The sequence below is a fragment of the Rhinatrema bivittatum genome, chromosome 4, assembly GCF_901001135.1.
Source record: "Rhinatrema bivittatum chromosome 4, aRhiBiv1.1, whole genome shotgun sequence".
Lineage (NCBI taxonomy): Eukaryota > Metazoa > Chordata > Amphibia > Gymnophiona > Rhinatrematidae > Rhinatrema > Rhinatrema bivittatum.
In genome coordinates, this window is record NC_042618.1 from 207,617,917 (window position 1) to 207,638,439 (window position 20,523).

Below are 20,523 nucleotides of genomic sequence, written 5' to 3' on the forward strand. Positions count from 1 at the left end.
TCCTCTTTGCCATCACAGGGATGGGATCCCGTAGTGGCCTTGCAGCTCCGGCCCTCCTCTTCACTGTCACGGGGATAAGATCCTGTGACGGCATCGTTCCAATAGGCCTCTTCTGGTTGGGTGGGCCTGGGCCAAAATTGGGTGGACCCCTGCCCACCCGTGGCTACACCACTGCATTGTGGATTTTCTATTATTGTATGTCGCTTTTATTTTCTGCTCCAGCCTCTCTTTCCCATCCCTTTAGTTATGTGGGTGTGCTACATGTGCCCATCCTAAATCACACAGCTGAGAGGTGCAGTTATTTATGTGGCCCCCATCCACATGTGGTTGGGTTTCACATTCTATTTTAAGAAATTGATATTCTGCTTTACTGGACACACACGCAGTGGGTAACAACAACAGTACTGTTATTAAACGCTGTGGTCTTTGCTTTTCCATACAATGCTGTTTATGCATTTTTTATTTCTACTGGGCATGAAGGGAGTGAAGGTAGATAGAGGCCAGGTAGTCATAGTTGCCTGTTTAACAAAATTCTATTTTCTCAAGCAGGATAGCTACACATCTGATCGCTGCACTCTGTGAAGGATGTGTTGCTGGGCAAACAGGGGGAAATTTTGATGGATGTTGATCTGCAGCCCAAGGCTACAGGAAGCAGGTGCTTCAAAGAAGAGCATTATCAGAGGTGTAGCTGTTAGTATAAGGTAATGGTCTCCTCTTCTGCTGGTTGTATACAGACAATGAAATGTAAGAGCAAAATCCAACATGCCTTATGTGTATGTTGAGCATACCAAAGGAGCTGCGAGAATCAGACTTATTGAACACAGGAATTGTATCAGAACGGTTAAGAGAAACGCGCCTATCATACACCATTGCATTGGTTACCAACACACTTTTGAACATCTTACTTGGATTGTCATCGACTTTGTACCCCAGCACCCACAAGGGGGTGGGGGTGAAGTCAGACTTGATCTCTGTAATTTCTGCAAACAACTTTGGATTTTCAACTTTCATTCCTCCGCCTACATGGCCTCAATGAAGAACTGGATTGGCATTCTCCCACATAAAACTTTTATGTAGTATTTTTGTTGGATTTTGTTCTTACATTTCAGTATCTGTGTACATATGTGCACCAGCTGGTTTGTAATAAGGCCTGTCATTGATCCGTTTGAGATGCTATAATAACCTATAAATTAGATGCTTGCGGTATGCCAATTCAAAACCACCAATATGATTAGGGAGACAGTTTAGCAAGGATTTTCGAGTTTCATCCAGTTATTTATTTTCTGCTTTGTTAAATTGTAGCTGCTGAGGAAGATCAATATTCCAGATGTGGCCTGTGTTGAGCAAGCACCGAGCGTTCAATACTGTTGACATCATGGAGATGCACTCCGCTACAAATCCGCAGATAAAATCAATAAGTGTTTTTATTTGCATTTATAAAAAAATACATTTTCAGAGTGGGTAGAAACATGTTTTTATATGAGTGGGGTTTGGATGATGATGCAGATGTTCACCTACAAGCTCTAGGTTTGTGAACTAGTTATGAAATAAATCCTCCACTCATATATATTTTTTTCAATCACTTGTCTCCATCTTATTCAATAATAATAGATCTCATATTTTATTGTGAATGAATTGTTATTGAGATTATCATTATTTTCACTCTACTACGTGGGTTCTGCATGGAATTGTTAAATAAATACATATAGTAAATCCTGAAACAATATGTTGAAAATGGCAGCAATCAAAAAGCAAAGGACAAGAAGCTCTAGAATGAGGAGTCATGGGTTGAAGTTGGAAGGGAGTAGACTCAGGAATAATCTAAGGAAATATTTCTTCACAGTAGAGGGAGTGGAGACAAGGACATTATGGGGTAGATTTTAAAACATTGCGCGTGCACGTCCATGTGCGCGCTCTACCCGGCGCGCGCACATGGACGCACGCAAGGGGGGGAAGACATATGCAGTTATGCGCAGCGATGCATCGGGGCCTTCCCCAGTTCCTTCCCAGTCTGCTCCAATTAAGGAGCGGACTGGGAGGGAACTTCCCAACCCCTTAGCCTAACCTCCCTTCCCCTATCCCTATCCTAAATCCCACCAAATTCCTTGTCCTACCTTTTGTGCCTGCTTCTGAGCAGGAGCAAGTTGCATGCCCCGGCACCCTGCCAGCACGTGATCCCCCAGCACAGCGGCAAATGGCCGCTATGCCTTTCACCTCTATCCCTGCCCCGGCCCCGGACTGCCCCTTTCACTAACCCCGGGACTTACACGCATCCTGGGGGTTTACGCTTGAGCCGGGCCCTTTGAAAATTGGCCCGGCGCACGTAAGGCCCAGCCACGCGCATAGGCCCTATCTGAATTCAATTCTGCAGAGGATCTCTGAGGGAGTGCTAGGGACTGTAAAGCTGAATGCTTGGTGTGGATGGTTAGGAATGATTTGGAAATGAATGGAGAACTAAACAGAGAATTGCAAAGAGGAAGATGTTGGGCATGGGGTGCGGGAGAGAAAGAGGAATGATAGGTGAGAGGATAAAGGATAGAGTGCTGAAGGGGGTGGGAGAGGGTATAAGAGATTATTTGCCCTGGGTGCAGACACTGGTTTGGGGTTGGTGGCAGTGCAGGGGGGTGGACGCCTGTAATACCTGTGCTGCATGGATGTTTGCATTAATGGGGTTATAACTGTGTATTGGGTAAGGTACCTGTGCTGTAGGTCGGTGTCAGTGTGAGTGGCAATGCAGGGGGTGGAAGCCTGCAGTACCTGCAGTTAGAAGAGGCCACAGTCCTTTAGGTTTTCCTTTATGATGATGTCTGTGACAGCATCAAACACAAACTTGACGTTCTCAGTGTCCGTTGCACAAGTCATGTGCGAGTAGATCTCCTTCACATCTCTCCTCATATTCAGCTCCAGGAATTGCACCTTGATGTAGTTTCCAGCATCCTCATATGTATTGGGTCCTGTGTGGAGCACAGAATCACGTTATTTCTACAGGGTACAGGGATGTATGCACGGTTTGTAGGAAGGTGTGTGAAAATCTAGAAAAGCACTGTGAGATGAAATCCCTTTACTAGTCTCTAGAGCAGGGCTTCTCACATTGTCCTTTGGATTTTCAGGATATCCTCAATGCATATATTGGGTCTCTAATTATGCAAATGTATCTCATGCATATTTATTGTGGATATCCTGAAAACTCAAAGGGCTGGGGGTGGGGGGCAGGTTTTTGAGGACAGATTTGAGAAGCCCTGACTAAAGAAATCTCCAGAACCTGAAAACTGCTTTCATCTTGCTAAATAATTGAATTCATTTTTCTTTGGAGGGATGTGCTGCCATTTTTTAAATGTCATAAGATTTATAGGCTTCAGTAATAAAAAATACAAAAGCTCCAGCTTGGATCAGTTGGGTGCCTATTCCCGTCCAGTCATTGGTCCCTTAACTGCACTTCCGATGATTCAGGCTGGTTGCTGTCACTTGGCAATGTAACACAGTAATGACGGCAGAAAAGGATCAAAAGGTCCATCCAGTCTGCCCAGCAAGCTTCTTATGGTAGTAGTATCTGCCATGCAGGTTACCCCTATGTTTCTCTTAAGGATAGTATAGTAACTGCTGTTCCATGCAGTAATCCCCAAGCCTTAAGATAACCCATAAAAAATTTACTGCTAGCAACATTTTTACTGGGTGATGAGCCTTCTTGAAAATTCAGACAGTGCTGCTTGACATGCTTTGCTTATGAACTTGCCTGTAGAAGCAGTTCTGAGCTTTTTTTCCTTTATGTCTGCATATCAGTACCCTAGCCCGTAAATGTCAGGGCTCATATTGGTTGTCATCTGCATCTAATTCCCTTTCTCCCCATCAATGAAGTAGAGATCAATGTTGCAGTTGTGTGAAAAGCACTAAGACTTGTTGGTTAAAGGTAATTATCCCATGCCTTCTGTTAAGGGTAGTAACTGCCGCTCCATTCAGGTTAACCCAATGCTTATCAGTACCCCAGACCGTACATGTCGGAGTCCTCCTTGGTTGCTGTCTGATTTCAATTCCCCTTTTCCCCTGCCAACAAATTTTCCCCAAAATTTCGGGAAAAATTTGGTTTTGTGTTACTGCGCGATAACGTTAAAATGTTAGCACGCACTATTGGGAGTTAGCACGCACTAACCTGAAATTTGGGTCCCCCCGAATTACAAAGGCCCGAACCATGGGAAATACGATATTTCCTGGGGCGGGCCGAAAATGAAGCCTGAACCAAAAGGTTCAGGCTTTGCACATCCCTAGCATTTAGGGCTCCACAGTATTTATCCCATGCCCCTTTGAATTCTTTGACTGTTTTTGTCTTCACCACCTCTTTTGGAAGGGCATTCCAGGCATCCACCATCCTCTCCATGAAGAAATATTTCCTGACATTAATTCAGAGTTGTCCTCCCTGGAATTTCATTTCGTGACCCCTGCTTCTACTGATTTCTTTCCAATGGAAAAGGTTCAAAGTTTGTGCTTCATTAAAACCTTTCAAGTATTTGAAGTTCTGTATCATATCTCCCCTGTACCTCCTCTCTTCCAGGGTATACATATTTAGATTCTTCATCTCCCTTCATAAGTCTTCCAATAATGACCCCGCACCATATTGGTCGCCTTTCTTTAGACCACCTCCATCCTGTCTCTATCCCTTTTGAAATACAGTCTCCAGAACTGAACACAGTACTCCAGGTGAGGCCTCACCAAGGACCTGTAAAAGGGCATTATCACCTCCAATTTCTTACTCATTATTCCTCTTTCTATGCAGCCTAGCATTCTTCTGGCTTTAGCTATCATCTTGTCACATTGATTCACCATCTTCAGATCATCAGACAATATCACCTCATGATATCTCTCTCTTGGTCCGTGCACATCAATCTTTCACCCCCATCATATACAGCTCTTTTGGATTACTGCATCCTAGATGCATGACTCAGCACCTTTTGGCATGTAATGTAATGAAATATGTAAATGTACCTCCACTCAACAAGAAATGAATCAGTACTGATCCAGGATGGCAGAAAAAATGGTTTCTCCTGGTCCACTCAAGGAAGCCCCACAGGACACTATCTTGGCCCATGGCCACCAGACTTGTAAACAGAGAGCCCAGACTCTTTGGCACCAAAAACCAACAGAACTTTGTTGTTGGCTCACTGGGAACCAGACTTATGGCCCACCAAAGAGGTCCACCCCACTTCTAAGGGGATAACTGGCTGCAAGTGTAAACCTTTACCCTCATTACTTCCCAGGCAGAAAAAGTGGATTTTTCCAGTCCACTCAGGGAAGCCCCAGAGGGCACTGGCTTGGCCCAAGGCCACCAGACTTGGTAGGCAGAGAACCCAGATTCATTGTATATCTTGACCCTCACTTCTGCCCAAGGCAGAAAATGTGGATTCTCCCACTCCACTCATAGAAGCCCCAAGGGGCACTGGCGTGGCCCAGTGCCACCAGACTTGTTGTGCATTGAGTTCAGACTCTCCTGTATAAGAAGCTACCAGCCTCATGTCACTAGTCCACTGGAAACCGGACTTTTGGCCCGCCAAACAGATCCACCCCACTTCTAGCGAAGCCGACGGGTTAATTGGCTAAAAGTGTCCACCAACTGTCACTTCTGTCTAAGCAGGAAAAGTGGAATTTCCCAGTTCACTCAAGGAAGCCCCATGGGTGACTAATGGGGTCTAGGGCTACTAGATTTGATGGGCAGAGCTCTAACTCTTCCAGACCTTATTCAAAACTTTTTAAATCCTCATTGGAAAAACATAATCAGATGGCCAGAGATTTGGATAGAAGTAGGTAGAAATAAGAATGAGGTCTGATTTGCAATCATTATCCAGCCAGGAGTTCCAGAAGCCTGGTATAAATTTGTAGGTTTGTACCTGGAGAGTGCAGGCCTAACTTCTCAGTAATACCCAGTAGGAGGGTTTGCAGAGATTATTGGCAGCAAGCAATCGAGAAGAGCTCACCAGCACCAATCTGAAAATGCAACCCAGAACACCTTAGCCCAGGAAACCCCTGGGCTGTTAGGAAGCCCCTGATACCCATGGAGAGGTGCTCTTCCTGGTACAAGGACCTTCGGACTGCAATGTTTTCAGTAATGTAATAAAGTTTGGGGAGGTGGGGGTGCATGGCCTGACAGGGCCCTTTATTAATTAATTACTTTAATTAATTAATTTACTATGTAAATCTTTCTTTCTAAACTATTATTTAAGTTACAATGTTGCAATGTAAAATAAGCAGCTTATGTTCAGTTACATGTAAACCGATGTGATATTTCGGTCGAATGTTGGTATATAAAAACAAACAAATAAATAAAATAAATAATTAGGTTCAGTAAGGGAGAGAATCAGGCCGCAGGCCCTTATGTTTCTTTTCTCGTAATTCTGACAGTGCTACTTAACCGGCTATCTTTGAAGATGTGCAGGAAATTATCCAGCCACACAAGGCCAGATAACTGAACAATCTCACTGGCTATATTCAAACATAGCCAGTTAGATTTCTTAGCTATCCGGTAGGATGTAGCCGAATAACTTTAGGCAAGTATGTTCAGCAGGATGTTTATCAGTTAAAAGCAGTAAAATAAAACATTTTGCTCAGTGAACAGTTTCCTTGAATTGCAACTTCCCACTGCAATGGTGCCATATGCCTGTTCAAGCAATAAGATCTTTACTTTCTTGCTGAAGTTCTGGAAACGTGGTTTGGCTCTCAACTCAACAGGTAAAGAACGCCATCCTGATGGATAAGTAATCGAGAACAACCTATCACAAATTTTACATAAGTGAGCCATAAGCAGAGAGCACATCAAACAAATGGTACCCTGCTGACATCAAGTCATGGGAAGGTTTATAACATTTTAACAATGTAATATCCCTTGTAAGGGTTATTTTCAAAGTGAACATAAATTTGCTTTGAAAATCCTCGCGTAACTGGTGGAGAATACGCATGAATTACCTTGCACAAATTTACACCTACTCCAAGGACGACGTAACTTGTGTGCGGAAACATACTTGAGTAACCGAAGGAGGTCACGGGATGGCATACTCACTCAATCTACAGGGGCTATGCTTTCAGTAGGCTTATGTTTAAAGTGCATTGCTATACTTTACAACGGACAATGTTCTGGTTTCCTGATTCAGCCAAAGGCTAGCCATGGGTGGCTGCTATGGGAAGAGTATTTTATAGCCCTTGCCTTCTAGGAGGATGTCTTATAGGGAAGTCAAAAGCTTATCTTATTCTTAACCATGGGGAAGCTTCCAAAGCATGGGTCAAGGACCGGACTAATAGGTGTGCTCCAGAACTGTGAGTGGCGGTGTGACTTTGGGCCAATGGAAAAGTGCATTGTAGTGGTATAAAAAAGATTTGCCCGTGGAAAAGGGCTGGTTATCTATGGAAGGGATCTTTGGAGGCTGAAAGATTCTGGAGGAGCCAAACCGGAGAGTTTGGGAGTAAAGACTAAAGGTGCCATCCCCAGTGGTGCTCTGGAAGTAAGGAGTGTACTTGGAGAGAGTGAAAGGAGAACCTTCTGAAAGTCCCATCAGCTTTTGGGAAAAGGAGAGTGATCTTGCAAAAGTTGGTTCCAGAGTGAGAGAAGAGAAGATGTGTGGAGCATAGGATTTGGATACAGAAACTGTGGTGGGGGCCAGCTGGATCTTGGGAAGAGGTACTAGGCTGGTTATTTTACTGCAGAGCTTGGGACTGGCATATGTCCAAGAGAGGGGGTGCACTGTCCCGGAGCTGCTCCTCTTGTGTGAGTACTGAACTGTGAGAAACTGTGAGAAGGGAAAAGACCCATCAAGGGACCCCTTGCCCCCAAGAGTCCTAGTGAGGAAAGACCTTGGAAAGAGATTTTGGAGTGGGAGAAGTGAGAGCAATTGCCCATGTGGAGACCTTGAAAAGAGACTGTGGAAAAGTAAACTGGAGCAGCAGAAGTTTTGGGGAATAGCAAAGAAGAGCAAAAGTATAAAATCTGGGAAATAGAAAATATTGGACTGTGATTTTTTTGTGATCTGACCAAGAAGGCAAGTGACATGACTATGAAAATGGACTCTGATTCTATTTTGATGTTTTTTTTTCTACTGCTAAGTTTTTTCATTAAAATAAATTATTTTTTTAGAGCACAAGAGCAGCATGGACATTGGAATTATTTGGAGAGATCCTTGGCTTGGTTTGGCCTTACAGAGAAAATTCTTCCCAGACCTTGTCCAAAATGAAGTGTACCCCACCTTGGCAGAGCTGCCCCATGCTCCCCAAGGCTGGGAAGGAGACTCCTAGGAAAAGGGGGGTTACACTTGCATAGGTTTTAGTGCTGACTCTGCTCCAACCCTGCCCTTCACAATGCCTTTGCATGGTGCATGAAAAAGTATACACAAAACTGATTCATAGGCATGCTGTTACATGCACAGGCTCTTGACTGTTTTTCAAAAGCAGTTTTATGTCCATAAACCGGGATTTATACACATAAATCCTTTTAAAAACGACCCCTTCTGAGAGTAGAGTAGGACTTGATCTTTATTGGAAACTTTAGGCATCAGGACAAATCAATGTTTACAAGCATTGTAGATTAATCTAAAATTCCTGCAGTTTATTTACTTGCAAATCAAAAACTCTTTCCTAATGAGGGCAGAGAAAGGATGGTCTCCCAAAAGGTCAAATTTAGTGGAAATGGAGTTATGTGGAAAGGCAGCTTAAGGGGAGTAATTGCTTCAGTGGAATAACAGAGAATGACAGTGACATTAATAAACCTGAAACTCTCATTTGTTGGTGGAAGGAGGACCTCGCCATTCATTTTGGGACAGAGGAGTGGAAAGCTTTGTGGGAAGAAGCTCATAAGATTTCAATCTGCTGAGATTAATCAGACTTGATGTTCAGATTTCAATCTGCTGAGATTAATCAGACTTGATGTTCCGTCTACCTCATCAAAAATATTGATTCCCTATTTTTTTTTTACTCTAGGTTCAGGCATTGGTCCAGTCCTCACTGCTGGCAGGGATGCACGCTCAGAGAATCGCATATACATACGTGGTGGACTTGCCCCAAGGTGGAGGATTTCTGGCAAGATGTGTTTCCTGAGATAAGTGCAATAGTGGGCTTCCCAGAAGATCCTGCTCTGGAATTGGGTTGGCTGAAATAATGGCGTGGCCTCGAATGCTACTTGCAGCTAGATTTACAATTACCAAACATGGGAAAACCCTACCTAATAGTGGATAGTGGCAAGCACAACTTTTTGAGAGAGTCCTTATTGAATATTAGTTCCTTAAAGCGTGTGTGGGGTGAGGTTTTGGCAGTTCCACTCCCGTCATGGGGTGAAGTTTTTCATGAACCTTTTGGCAATACTTTATTCTTGTATTATCATGCTTTGATTGGCTTGTTACCAAAACCTTTTGTATCTTGTATATTAACAATGGTTGTTATACCTTACTGTTGTGTTTCTGTGTCAGTCTGGATAAGAAATCAAAATTTAATTAAAAAAAAAAGGTTGTGGCTGAGAATATTGCAGAGGTAATACTCAAATTCCCTGGGGGAGAGGGAGTCGGGATCATCCCTCAAAGTTGACACCTAGTGGCCCAGATACAGGGTTCTAGAAGGAGCCCTGGTGCATAGCCTCTGAAATGACCAGACTAGGTATATTGTTGGGTGGGGAGAAGGGAGGGATATAACATAGGGGAAAAAAAATCCCTGGGTAGTTGCGACTGAAGGATCATGCTGCCAGATTCTAGCCCTAGTTCTGACAGAACCAGAAGTACAAAGAAGCAGGAGGAAACTGCTGTGTCAAAACCGCCCTCACTCTTATGTCTTCCATACTGAGCTGGGGTCTTCCTCTGGAGATTCTCTTTATCCTGGGCTCCTCTCCTTACCCTTTTTAAGTTCAGATCTCCAGAACTGAACATAGTTCTCCAGGTGAGGCCTCATAAAAGGCCAGTACAAGGGCATTATCACCTCCTTTTCTCTCTGATTTTTCTTCTTTATATAGCCCAACATCCCTCTAGATTTTGCCACTGCTTTGTCACATTATTTTGTTGCCTTCAGATCGCTAGACACCATCACTCCAAGGTCCCTCCCCCAGACCGTGCACAGTAGTCTTTCACCCCCTTCTCATACAGCTCTTTTGGATTACTGCACCCCAAATGCATGACTCTGCACTTCTTGGCACTGAATCTCTACTCCTTTTCTCTACTCTGTTGCAGATCTTAGTGCCATCTGCAAAACAGACAAGCTTTTCCTTCTAACCCCTCTGTAATGTCAATCACAAAGATATTGAACAGAATCGGTCCCAAACTGATCTTTGAGGCACTCCACTTAACATTGTTCTCTCTTCAGAGTAAGTTCCATTTACCATTACACGCTGTGTGTGTTGTGCACTATACTGTGCTAGAGTCCTGTATGCTGTCTATTATGCTAAAGCTCTGCAATGGAGACTGTGCGCTACATATTGTGCTTGAGTTCTCTGCTGGAGATTGTATATTGTCCAGTGCACACTGTGCTTGAGGCCTGTGTTCTGTGTACTGTATTGGAGTCCTCTTCTGGAGACTGCGTGCAGTGTCCTTTGCTAAAGATTGTGTGCTATACCCTGTGATTGAGGCTTTGTCCTGTGCACTGTGTTGGAATTCTGTATGTTGTATACTGTGCTGGAATCCTACAACAGAGACTGTGTGAAGTCCTGTGGTTGAGACTGTATGCCGTGTACTCTACTGGAGAATGTGTATTGTGTCCTGCTGCTGAGGCTGTGTCCTGTTCTGGAGTCTTGTGCTGGAGACTATCTTGTGCACTCTGCAGTGCAATGCGCTGGAATCCTACCTGCTGTCTGCTGCACTAGAGACTATACTGGAGATTTTATGCTGTGTACTGGACTATAATTTTGTGCTGGTATTGTGATGTGTATATTCTGCTCGAGGGAGGGAGGAAATGTTGCAATGGCAGGGACTTGCCCCCTCAGAGACCTACCATCATAATCAGGGAAGCAGATACTAAGGTGAGCCTTCTTGATCTTCTCTGTGAAGACATCTTTCTTGTTAAGGAAGAGTACAATGGAGGTGGTGGCGAAATAACGATGGTTACAGATGCTATTGAAAAGATGCAAACTCTCATGCATCCGGTTCTGTGGAAAACCAGAGAAAAAGGGCAAAATAATAAAGTTGTTAACAAAAAAGGCCCATTGGGTTCTCCCAGTCTCCCTTGTACCTGCCTACAGTGTTGTCACAGGCCTACATATTCTCACATCTTATCCCTCCATCCACCAAAAAGGTCCCTTCTGGGTGATTATCAGCAGCATTTAGTCACCTTACTAAGATACCATGGGATAACCTTTCCTCTTTCACAGTGCCTACATTTAGCCACCTAGTTTCTTACAGACTATATTTAGCTCCTGTAAATGAGGCAGCCACCAGGCAATTTAAAGTGCAGATAAAGCATTTTAGCTACTTAGCACTGATTTTCAGCACTAGGTGGTCAAGCTGGGCTGTTTAACTTCAGGTGATCAAATGACAGGCCTATATCTAGGGCAGCCAGATATTGTGTGTCTAGATTTAAGCAAGTTTTCAGCCATACGTTTTAGCTGGTGCTCTAGGGACTGCTGAAAATTCACCCCTTTGTGTCTAGTCCAGTCAGACTGATGTTTATTTGTCCAAAGAAATGATCAGTTTTGAAGGGGGTGAGAACCACTGCTGGCACAAACCTTTAATCCAACTGCCTAATTACCCTCAAAACTCAGAACGCTTCTGCTCTGACTTGAGTGTCTGCAGTCAGAGACAATGCTATGGATGTCCTGAGGAATTACTAGCTCTGATCCTGTCAGTGCTGGAGAGCAGCAGCCATGTGGGTGGGTGGGTGGGAGAGACATGAAGAATTTCCCTCTCATGCTCTCCTGCCCCCTCCTTCTCACACAACCATTGGTTTTTGTGAATGTTGCTCATAGCCAATAGGCTGCGGGAGGAAGAGGAAGTGGGAGTGGGAGTGGAGGAGGAAGTGGAAGTGGGAGGAAGTGGAAGTGGAAACATGACTGTGCTGTGACTGCAGGTGGAGCGACAGGTTTCTGTTATGGTAATTTGATGGTGCTGGCACAATTGTAAGGTTGAGAGTCATTCGGAGAAGGAAAAACAAAAGAAAACCTCCACCTGCCAGCAAGGTCCCTCACCCTCAGATCCAGAAAGAATAAGTGAAAAGACATTACCACTATGTGCTTCAGTAAGACCACCCTACTTGTACAAGTGATCTGGGGCAGAAGATATCCCCTACCACCAAAGCCAACCTGTACAAGATAGCGTCTCCCTATGCCACTACAACCCAAGATCTCTACCCAAACCCAAACAAATCACTCCTCTCTCCTTCAACTAGGCCTTCTTAATGTGTACTCTGCAACAGCAAATCTCACCTCATTTAGGACCCAACTGAAGAATTCCAAATCTATATCACTGAGACTTGGATACGAGAAGGTGAAACTGTCACTTTCACTCAGTTCTACCTGGCTACCAAATTCACTGCACCACCCCCGACCCAGAGACTGTGGAGGAGGAGGAATTGCCATCATCTTTAGCTGCTACCTTGTCCTCAGTTTAATTGCTACCAAACACATAGGCAAATCCAGCTGCCTTAACGCTTAAATTCCAGGGTAATGAAGGACCAAAAATTGCCCTCATCTACAGCCCAATCAACCTGATTCCTTTCTTAAACTCTCCAAATTCTTTTGTGACATTGCAACTATTAACCCACAAAGTCCTTGTACTAGGAAACTTTAACTATCACACAGAGGCCCCTCTCTAAGTAACATTACCAGCTTCCAACACAATATGGATGATCTCACCTCCACAAGTAATCAAGGTTCCCACACACAAGCATGGCCATTCTCTAGATTTGATTTCTGATTCCATAAATAATAAGCTATACTCCTACATAATAATAGTGGACGCTATCTCCTGGTCAGACCACCACCTAGTCTGGGCCTCCATCCGAATCCCATAAAAAAGCTTGCTTATTCTTACACCTAAACCTCCCTTCAGAAATTTATCTCTTCAACATCCCCACAACTATTACCATTGCAGATCCACCAGAACTCCTCAGTCCAGGTAATGGAATGATGAATTTGCTACAAACATCAAGGCTATATCCCCAATAAAATCCAAGCCTACCAAACTCCCCAGAAACTCTCTAGGATTTTACAACTAACTTTAAACAACCAACTCAAATGTACATGGCAAAAAAAACCCAAAACAGATACCAACCTGTATTTCTGCAAGGAGCATTCCAATCAATATAAAGCAACCATTCGACAAGCAAAAAAAAAAAAAAAAGACTACACCTCCAAACAACTGGATCTCTAAATGAATTATTCAGGTAAACTCTTCAAATTGATATGAAAATTCTCCAGATTCCCAAACACCTTCTACCAGCACTGATGACCACATAGCAGAAGACATTGCTCAATTTTTCATAGAAAAAATCCAAACTATTTGTTCTGCTTTTGATGATTCCACTCATCTTGCTCATGCTAGGCCCAAGTTGTCCCACTAATATAATTACCTCTCCTTTAACTCTGATCAAATCAATTCAACTCTCTCCTACAGTATTCCGTTATCTGATTTCAGGATAATCTCCCCACAAGAGATGGAGAAGATCCTCCAAAGAATCAGCTGAACCTATTCCCCCCAAGTTTCATCTGTAACCTGATACATGACTTAACCCCCTGGCTAATTATCATAATACCATTCTTACCCAATACTCTCTACCTCACTCACTAAAAAGACAGTTAGCAGGCCCATCTTGAAGAAACCAGGATCTGATCCAAATATAATTGATAACTATTGTCCAGTCTCCAGCCTACCCTTCTTGTCAAAGTTAGTGGAAAAAGTGGTTTATTTCCAACTCCTTGATTTCATAGAAGAGGGAAACATCCTGCATCATATCTAGTCTGGCTTCAGAAAAGGCCATGGAACAGAATCCATTCTAATGGCCATCACTAATGCATGCAGACCACAGTGACAACTCCTTCTTTGTCCTAGAGCTTTCTAAATAGTAACATAATAACATAGTAAATGATTCGAGAAAAAGACACAAGTGGGCCATCCAGTCTGCTCAGCAAGTTGTTTAGGGTAGTAGCTGTCACTCTGTGCAGGTGACTCCCATGTCTTCTGTTAAGGATAGTAACTGCTACTCCATGCAGGTTACCCCATGCAGAAATATTAAACCTAAGGTTAACACTATGTCTTCATTTCTATCTTTTTACAACTAGGGATCTTCTATGTTTATCCCACACCCTTTTGAATTCCAATACTGCTCTTGTCTTCACCACCTCTTCAGGGAGTGCATTCAATGCATCCACCACCGTTTCTGTGAAGAAATGTTTCCTGAATCTTCTCCTTGGAGTTTTATATCATGACCCATAATTCTACAGCTTTCTTTCCACTGGAAAAGGTTTGATTCTTGTACATCATTAATACATTTTAGGTATTTAAAAGTCTGTATCATATCTCCCTTATCTCTCTTCTCCTCCAGGATATACATATTTAGGTCCTTCAGTCTTATCTCATGTCTTTTGGTGTAAACCCTACACCATTCTGGTTGCCCTTCTCTGGTTTGTTTCTATCCTATCCTTTTAGAGATACAGTCTCTCCAGAACTGAACTCAGTATTCCAGATGAGGACTTACCAACAGTCTGAAGAGGATCATTATCACCTTCTTTTTCCTGCTGGTTATGCCTCTCTTGATGCAGTCCAGCATCATTCTGGCCTTAGCTATCAGCTTGTCAATTTGCTTTGTCGCCTTCAAATCATCAGACACTATCACTCCAAGGTTTCTCTCCCAGTCTGTACACATCATTCTTTCATAGTCCCCCATCACATATAGCTTCTTTGGATTTCTGCGCTCCAAATGCATGACTCTACACTTCTTGGCATTGAATCCTAGTTGCCAAATCTTCAACTATTCCTTGAGTTTTCTCAGATCACTTCTCATTCTCTCTACTCCTTCAGGTGTGACCATTGCCCCCTTTGACACTAACTACCAACTCTTGATTCGACATCTAAGATCTCACTTGTGGAGTGCCTGAGGGCTCAGTCCTCTCCCTATTTTTTTTTAACATTTATTTTTGCCCAATCTGTGACCTCATTCAGTCCTTCAATACAGAATGACAATTATTTGCCACCAACTTTGCATAAAAATAGGATCAGATGAAATTTCATCCATTGCCATGCTCAATGATTGTCTTACAGTAATAGCCCAATGGCTTACCAACTACAAACTCAAATTAAACCCCACCAAATCAGAACTCCTCTGGCTCAGTCGTCAAGTTCATCCCTTTCAATCTTTATCTTCCCTGGCAGGTACCCTCTTCCAATCTCTGGAGTCAGTACAAAGCCTAGGGGTTCCACTTGATCAGTACTTCACGATGAAAACTCATATATCTAATGTGATAGGGACTTCTTATTCATCTGTGCCAGATTCACAACTGTGCAGCGACCTTGATAAACACAATCTTTCTAAAATGACACATATATTAATCACCAGCCGAATCAACTATTGCAACTCTCTATTTAACAACATCTCACAATATATTTTTATTTATTTATTTATACACTTTTATATACCGAAGTTTAGATAGATGCCTTCACTACGGTTTACAGGTAAAACAACGGAATACAGTTGATGAGACAACTGGTATAACATCATAACAAGAACGAAAACAGATAGGGAGATGACTGCTGGTATAACATCAGGGAACCGGTATAACATCAGGGAACCGGTATAACATCATAACTAGAACAGGCAACTGGTATAGACTGAAGCACCTCCAATTTCAAGAGAAAACAGGCTGTTAGAATTTTGGTAGAGGCCAAAGCAACCGACCACATAACACCAATATTACACCAGCTGCATTGGCTCCCAGTTGAAAGCAGGCTACAATTCAAAACTCTCTCCTTTGTCTACAAGTCCATGAGTATCTCTCTCAACTTCTTTTCCCCTACACCAGGGCTTCCCAAACCTGTTCTGAGAACCGCACAGCCAGTCAGGTTTCAGGATACCTACAATGAATGTGCAGGTTATCAATTTGCATATCATAGAGACTCAATAAATGTCCCTAGGACAGGTTTGGGAAGTTTTGTCCTATACTCCCACTAGAGAACTCTAATCCTCCCAAATGGCTCTCCTCTAGCTTAAGAACATAAGAACACAAGAAATTGCCATACTGGGTCAGACCAAGGGTCCACCAAGCTAAGCATCCTGTTTTCAACAGTGGCCAAACCAGGCTACAAGTACCTGACAAGTACCCAAACACTAAGTAGATCCCATGCTATTGATGCCAGTAATAGCAGTGGCTAATCCCTAAATCAACTTGATTAATAGCAGTTAATGGACTTCTCTTCCAAGAACTTATCCAAACCTTTTTAAACCCAGGTACACTAACTGCACTAACCACATCCTCTGGCAACAAATTCCAGACCTTAATTGTGCGTTGAGTGAAAAATAATTTTCTCCGATTAATTTTAAGTGTGCTACTTGTTAACTTCATGGAGTGCCCCCTAGTCCTTCTGTTATCCGAAAGATTAAATAACTGATTCACATCTACCCATTCTAGACCTCTCATGATTTTAAAGACCTCTATCATATCCCCCCTCAGCCGTCTCTTCTCCAAGCTGAACAGCCCTAACTTCTTTAGCCTTTCCTCATAGGGGAGCTGTTCCATCCCCTTTATCATTTTGGTCACCCTTCTCCAGTGCAACTATATCTTTTTTGAAATGCGGCGACCAGAATTGTACATAGTACTCAAGGTGCGGTCTCACCATGGAGCGATACAGAGGCATTATGACATTTTCTGTTTTATTCACATTCCCTTTCTAATAATTACTGTTTGCTTTTTTGACAGCTGCAGTACACTGAGCCGATGATTTCAATGTATTATCCACTATGATGCCTCGATCTTTTTCCTGGGTGGTAACTCCTAAAATGGAACCTAACATTGTGTAACCACAGCATGGTTATTTTTCCCTATATGCAACACCTTGCACTTGTCTGCCATTTGGATGCCCAATCTTCCAGTCTTGCAAGGTCCTCCTGCAATTTATCACAATCCTCTTGTGATTTAACTACTTTGAATAATTTTGTATCATCTGCAAATTTGATCATTTATAAATATATTAAAAAGCACTGGTCCAAGTACAGATCCCTGAGGCACTCCACTGATTACCCTTTTCCACTGAGAAAATTGACCATTTACTCCTACTCTCTGTTTCATGTCTTTTAACCAGTTTGTAATCCATGAAAGGACATTGCCTCCTATCCCATGACTTTTTAGTTTTCTTAAAAGCCTTTCATGAGGGACTTTGTCAAACACCTTCTGAAAATCCAAAATATACTACATCTACCAGTTCATCTTTATCCACATGTTTATGAACCCCCTTCAGAAAAATGAAGCAGATTTGTGAGGCAATTTCCTTGGGTAAATCCATGCTGACCGTGTTCCATTAAACCTCGTCTTTCTATATGCTCTGTGATTTTGATCTTTAGAATAGTTTCCACTATTTTTCCTGGCACTGAAGTCAGGCTCACTGGTCTATAGTTTCCCAAATCACCCCTGGAGCCCTTTTTAAATATTAGGGTTACATTGGTCACCCTCCAGTCTTCAGGTACAAAGGATGATTTTAATGATAGGTTACAAATCTTAACTAATAGATCTGAAATTTCGTTTTTGAGTTCCTTCAGTACCCTAGGATGCATACCATCCAGTCCAGGTGATTTGCTACTCTTTAGTTTGTCATTCTGGCCTACTACATTTTCCAGGTTCACAGTGACTTGGTTCAGTTCATCTGACTCATTACCCTTGAAAACCATCTCTGGAACCGGTAACTCCCCAACATCCTCATTAGTAAATGCAGAAGCAAAGAATTCATTTAATCTTTCTGCAATGGCCTAATCTTTATTATGAGCCGCTTTAACCCCATCAGTCATCTAACGGTCCAACCAACTATAGTTTTTTTGCTTCGTAATTATTTTAAAAAAATTATTATGAGCTTCAGCTAGACTATCTTGTACAAGACTTCATGCCTTCAGTCATGCGCAAAAATCTGGGAACAAGGTACCACTACCCCTATACCTCACTCTAGGTTACCTCATTTTCAAGAAAAATGCTAAGGCATAGCTCATTGGCCACACTTTCCCTACAGTCCCACAGCAGAGACACTAAGAAGTCCATATTCAGTCACTGTCTGGATAGCAAAGTTAGCCAGATAAACTTAACTGGAGCTATATTTAATAGTGCAGCCACACTATTGAACATAGCTGGCTATCTTAATGTTAGCCAGCTAACTTTATCTGGCCAACTTTAGGACAGCAATTTGGTCCAACCAGACTTAGCCAGCTAAGTAATCTGTCTAACTCTGAATATCTGAGTTAGCCAGATAACTTAGCTGCAAACTCAACTCTTCCCAGTTACATCCCTGGAATGCCCCTAACTCATCTGGCTAAATTCCAGCTGGCTAATAAGTACACTCTCTTCTTTCCCACATGCTTTGCCTCAAACACAATCACAAACACACTCCCTCTCTTCAGCATGCTCAATCACACACACAAACACATACACTCTCCCCTCTCTCCTGCATGCTGTCTCTCACACACATACCTTTTCTCCTGCTTGCTCAGTCTCACACACACACACACACACACACTCCTTCTATCCTGCTTGCTCAGTCATACACATACACTTTCCCTCTCTCCAGCATGCTCAATCATACACAAATACTCACACTCCCTCTCTCCCATGTACTCAATTACACACATACACTCACACTTCTCTCCCACATGTTCAATCATACACACACTTCCTCTTTCACACGTGCTTAATTACACACACAACACTCCCTGTCTCACTTCATAACTCCCACTCGGGAAGCACAAGAGCAGCAGCAGCTTCCTTCTTCAGCACCCTCGCTGACTGGACAACTCCTCCTTCAAGTAAAAGGGGCTCATTCTAATTTCTTTTGCATCTGGGAAGGAGACGAGTGGAAAACCGCATTCAATACACGAGACAGCCATTATGAATATTTAGTTATGCCATTCGGACTATGTAATGCTCCTGCGGTGTTCCAAGGTATGGTAAACGAAATATTTCGAGACCTTTTATGTTCACATGTTGTGGTATACTTGGATGATATTCTTATTTTTCTAAGACATTGGACCAGTAACAAGATCACATGCAAAAGGTCATATAACAGTTATGTGAGCATAAGTTGTATGCCAAGCTAGAGAAATGTGCCTTCCACCAAGAGGAATTGCCCTTTCTTGGTTTCTCAAGCAGGTCTATGTATGGATCCAAAAAAACTCAAGGCCATCCTGGAATGGCTGCAAACAGTGGGCCTCAAGGCATTACAATGGTTTTGGGATTACCTCCAGTTCATCCATGGATACTTCTGATTGACAGCCCCCCCCCCCCCTCACAGCTTTAACCCAAAAGGGTGCGGATGCCTGCAACTGGACCCAAGATGCTGTTCAGGCTTTTCAACAATTAAAGGAAGAATTCAAGGACCCTTGCTTCTGACACCCAGATCCACCCGACTGTTCATCGTCGAGGTAGATGCCTCCTCCTTAGGGGTAGGGACAGACTTTCTACAACCAGACACCAACAGGAAATTGGTTACCTGTGCATATATCTCTAAGAAGTTTTCATCTACAGAAAAGAATTACTCCATAGAAGACTGAGAACTTCTTGCAATCAAGTTAGCACTGGAGGAATGGCGCCATCTCCTGGAGGGAACCAGATATACAGTAACTATTTATACCAACCATAAAAATTTGGCATATCTATCTCATGCTCAACAGTTAAATCCACGACAAGCCTGATGGTCCCTATTTTTCAGTCACTTCAACTTAAATCTGCGTTTTCACTCAGCATAGAAGAACCGGCGAGCTGATGCCCTATCCAGAAGTTTTGATTCTGATGAATTTCCCAACCCACATTGTCATATCATTGATCCAGCCAGAATCATGATTGCCACCACTCTGATGGTCCCCAGGAGGAAGACGGTAGTTCCTAAGCGTTTGTGAGAATGGGTCCTCTGGTGGACCCATGATTCATGTATTGCCAGTCATCCAGGGCTCCAACATACCAAGGAGCTCCTCTTCTGACACTATTGGTGGCCTCAGTGTAAAAAAAGACACCAAACGATATGTGGAATCTTGTCTTACCTGTGTGGTTAATAAGAGCCCTTGGACTTGACCCTGGGGTATACACCAACCTTTACTGGCCCCTGATTTTATCATGGACCTTCTTCCTTCTAAAGGAAACAATACAATTTGGGTAATTGTAGACCTGTTCTCAAAAATGGCCCACTTCATTGCTCTACCCGGATTACCGTCCACCCTGGAGTTAGCACAGTTGCTTGTACAACATGTTTTCCGTTTACATAGTCTCCCTCACCATATCCTATCTGACTGTGGGATCCAGTTTACTGCCTGTTACTGGATGGGCTTATGTAAGAAGTTCGGAATCTACCACGACTTCTCCTCGGCATATCAGTGCCAGACAAACGGATTAGCAGAACGCAT

The 20,523-nt window shown here is 43.0% G+C and overlaps 1 protein-coding gene across 1 annotated transcript in view; it reads right to left on the reverse strand.

Annotated features, from left to right (window-relative positions):
* Window positions 1-2,352: 2,352 nt before the first annotated feature.
* GNAT1 (G protein subunit alpha transducin 1) overlaps window positions 2,353-20,523 on the reverse strand; it is a 104,480-nt gene continuing 86,309 nt past the window's right edge. Inside the window, 2 exon segments of the mRNA XM_029597566.1 lie at window positions 2,353-2,954; window positions 10,939-11,092. Of these exon segments, the coding sequence (XP_029453426.1) occupies window positions 2,764-2,954; window positions 10,939-11,092 (345 nt within the window). The 3' untranslated portion in view covers window positions 2,353-2,763.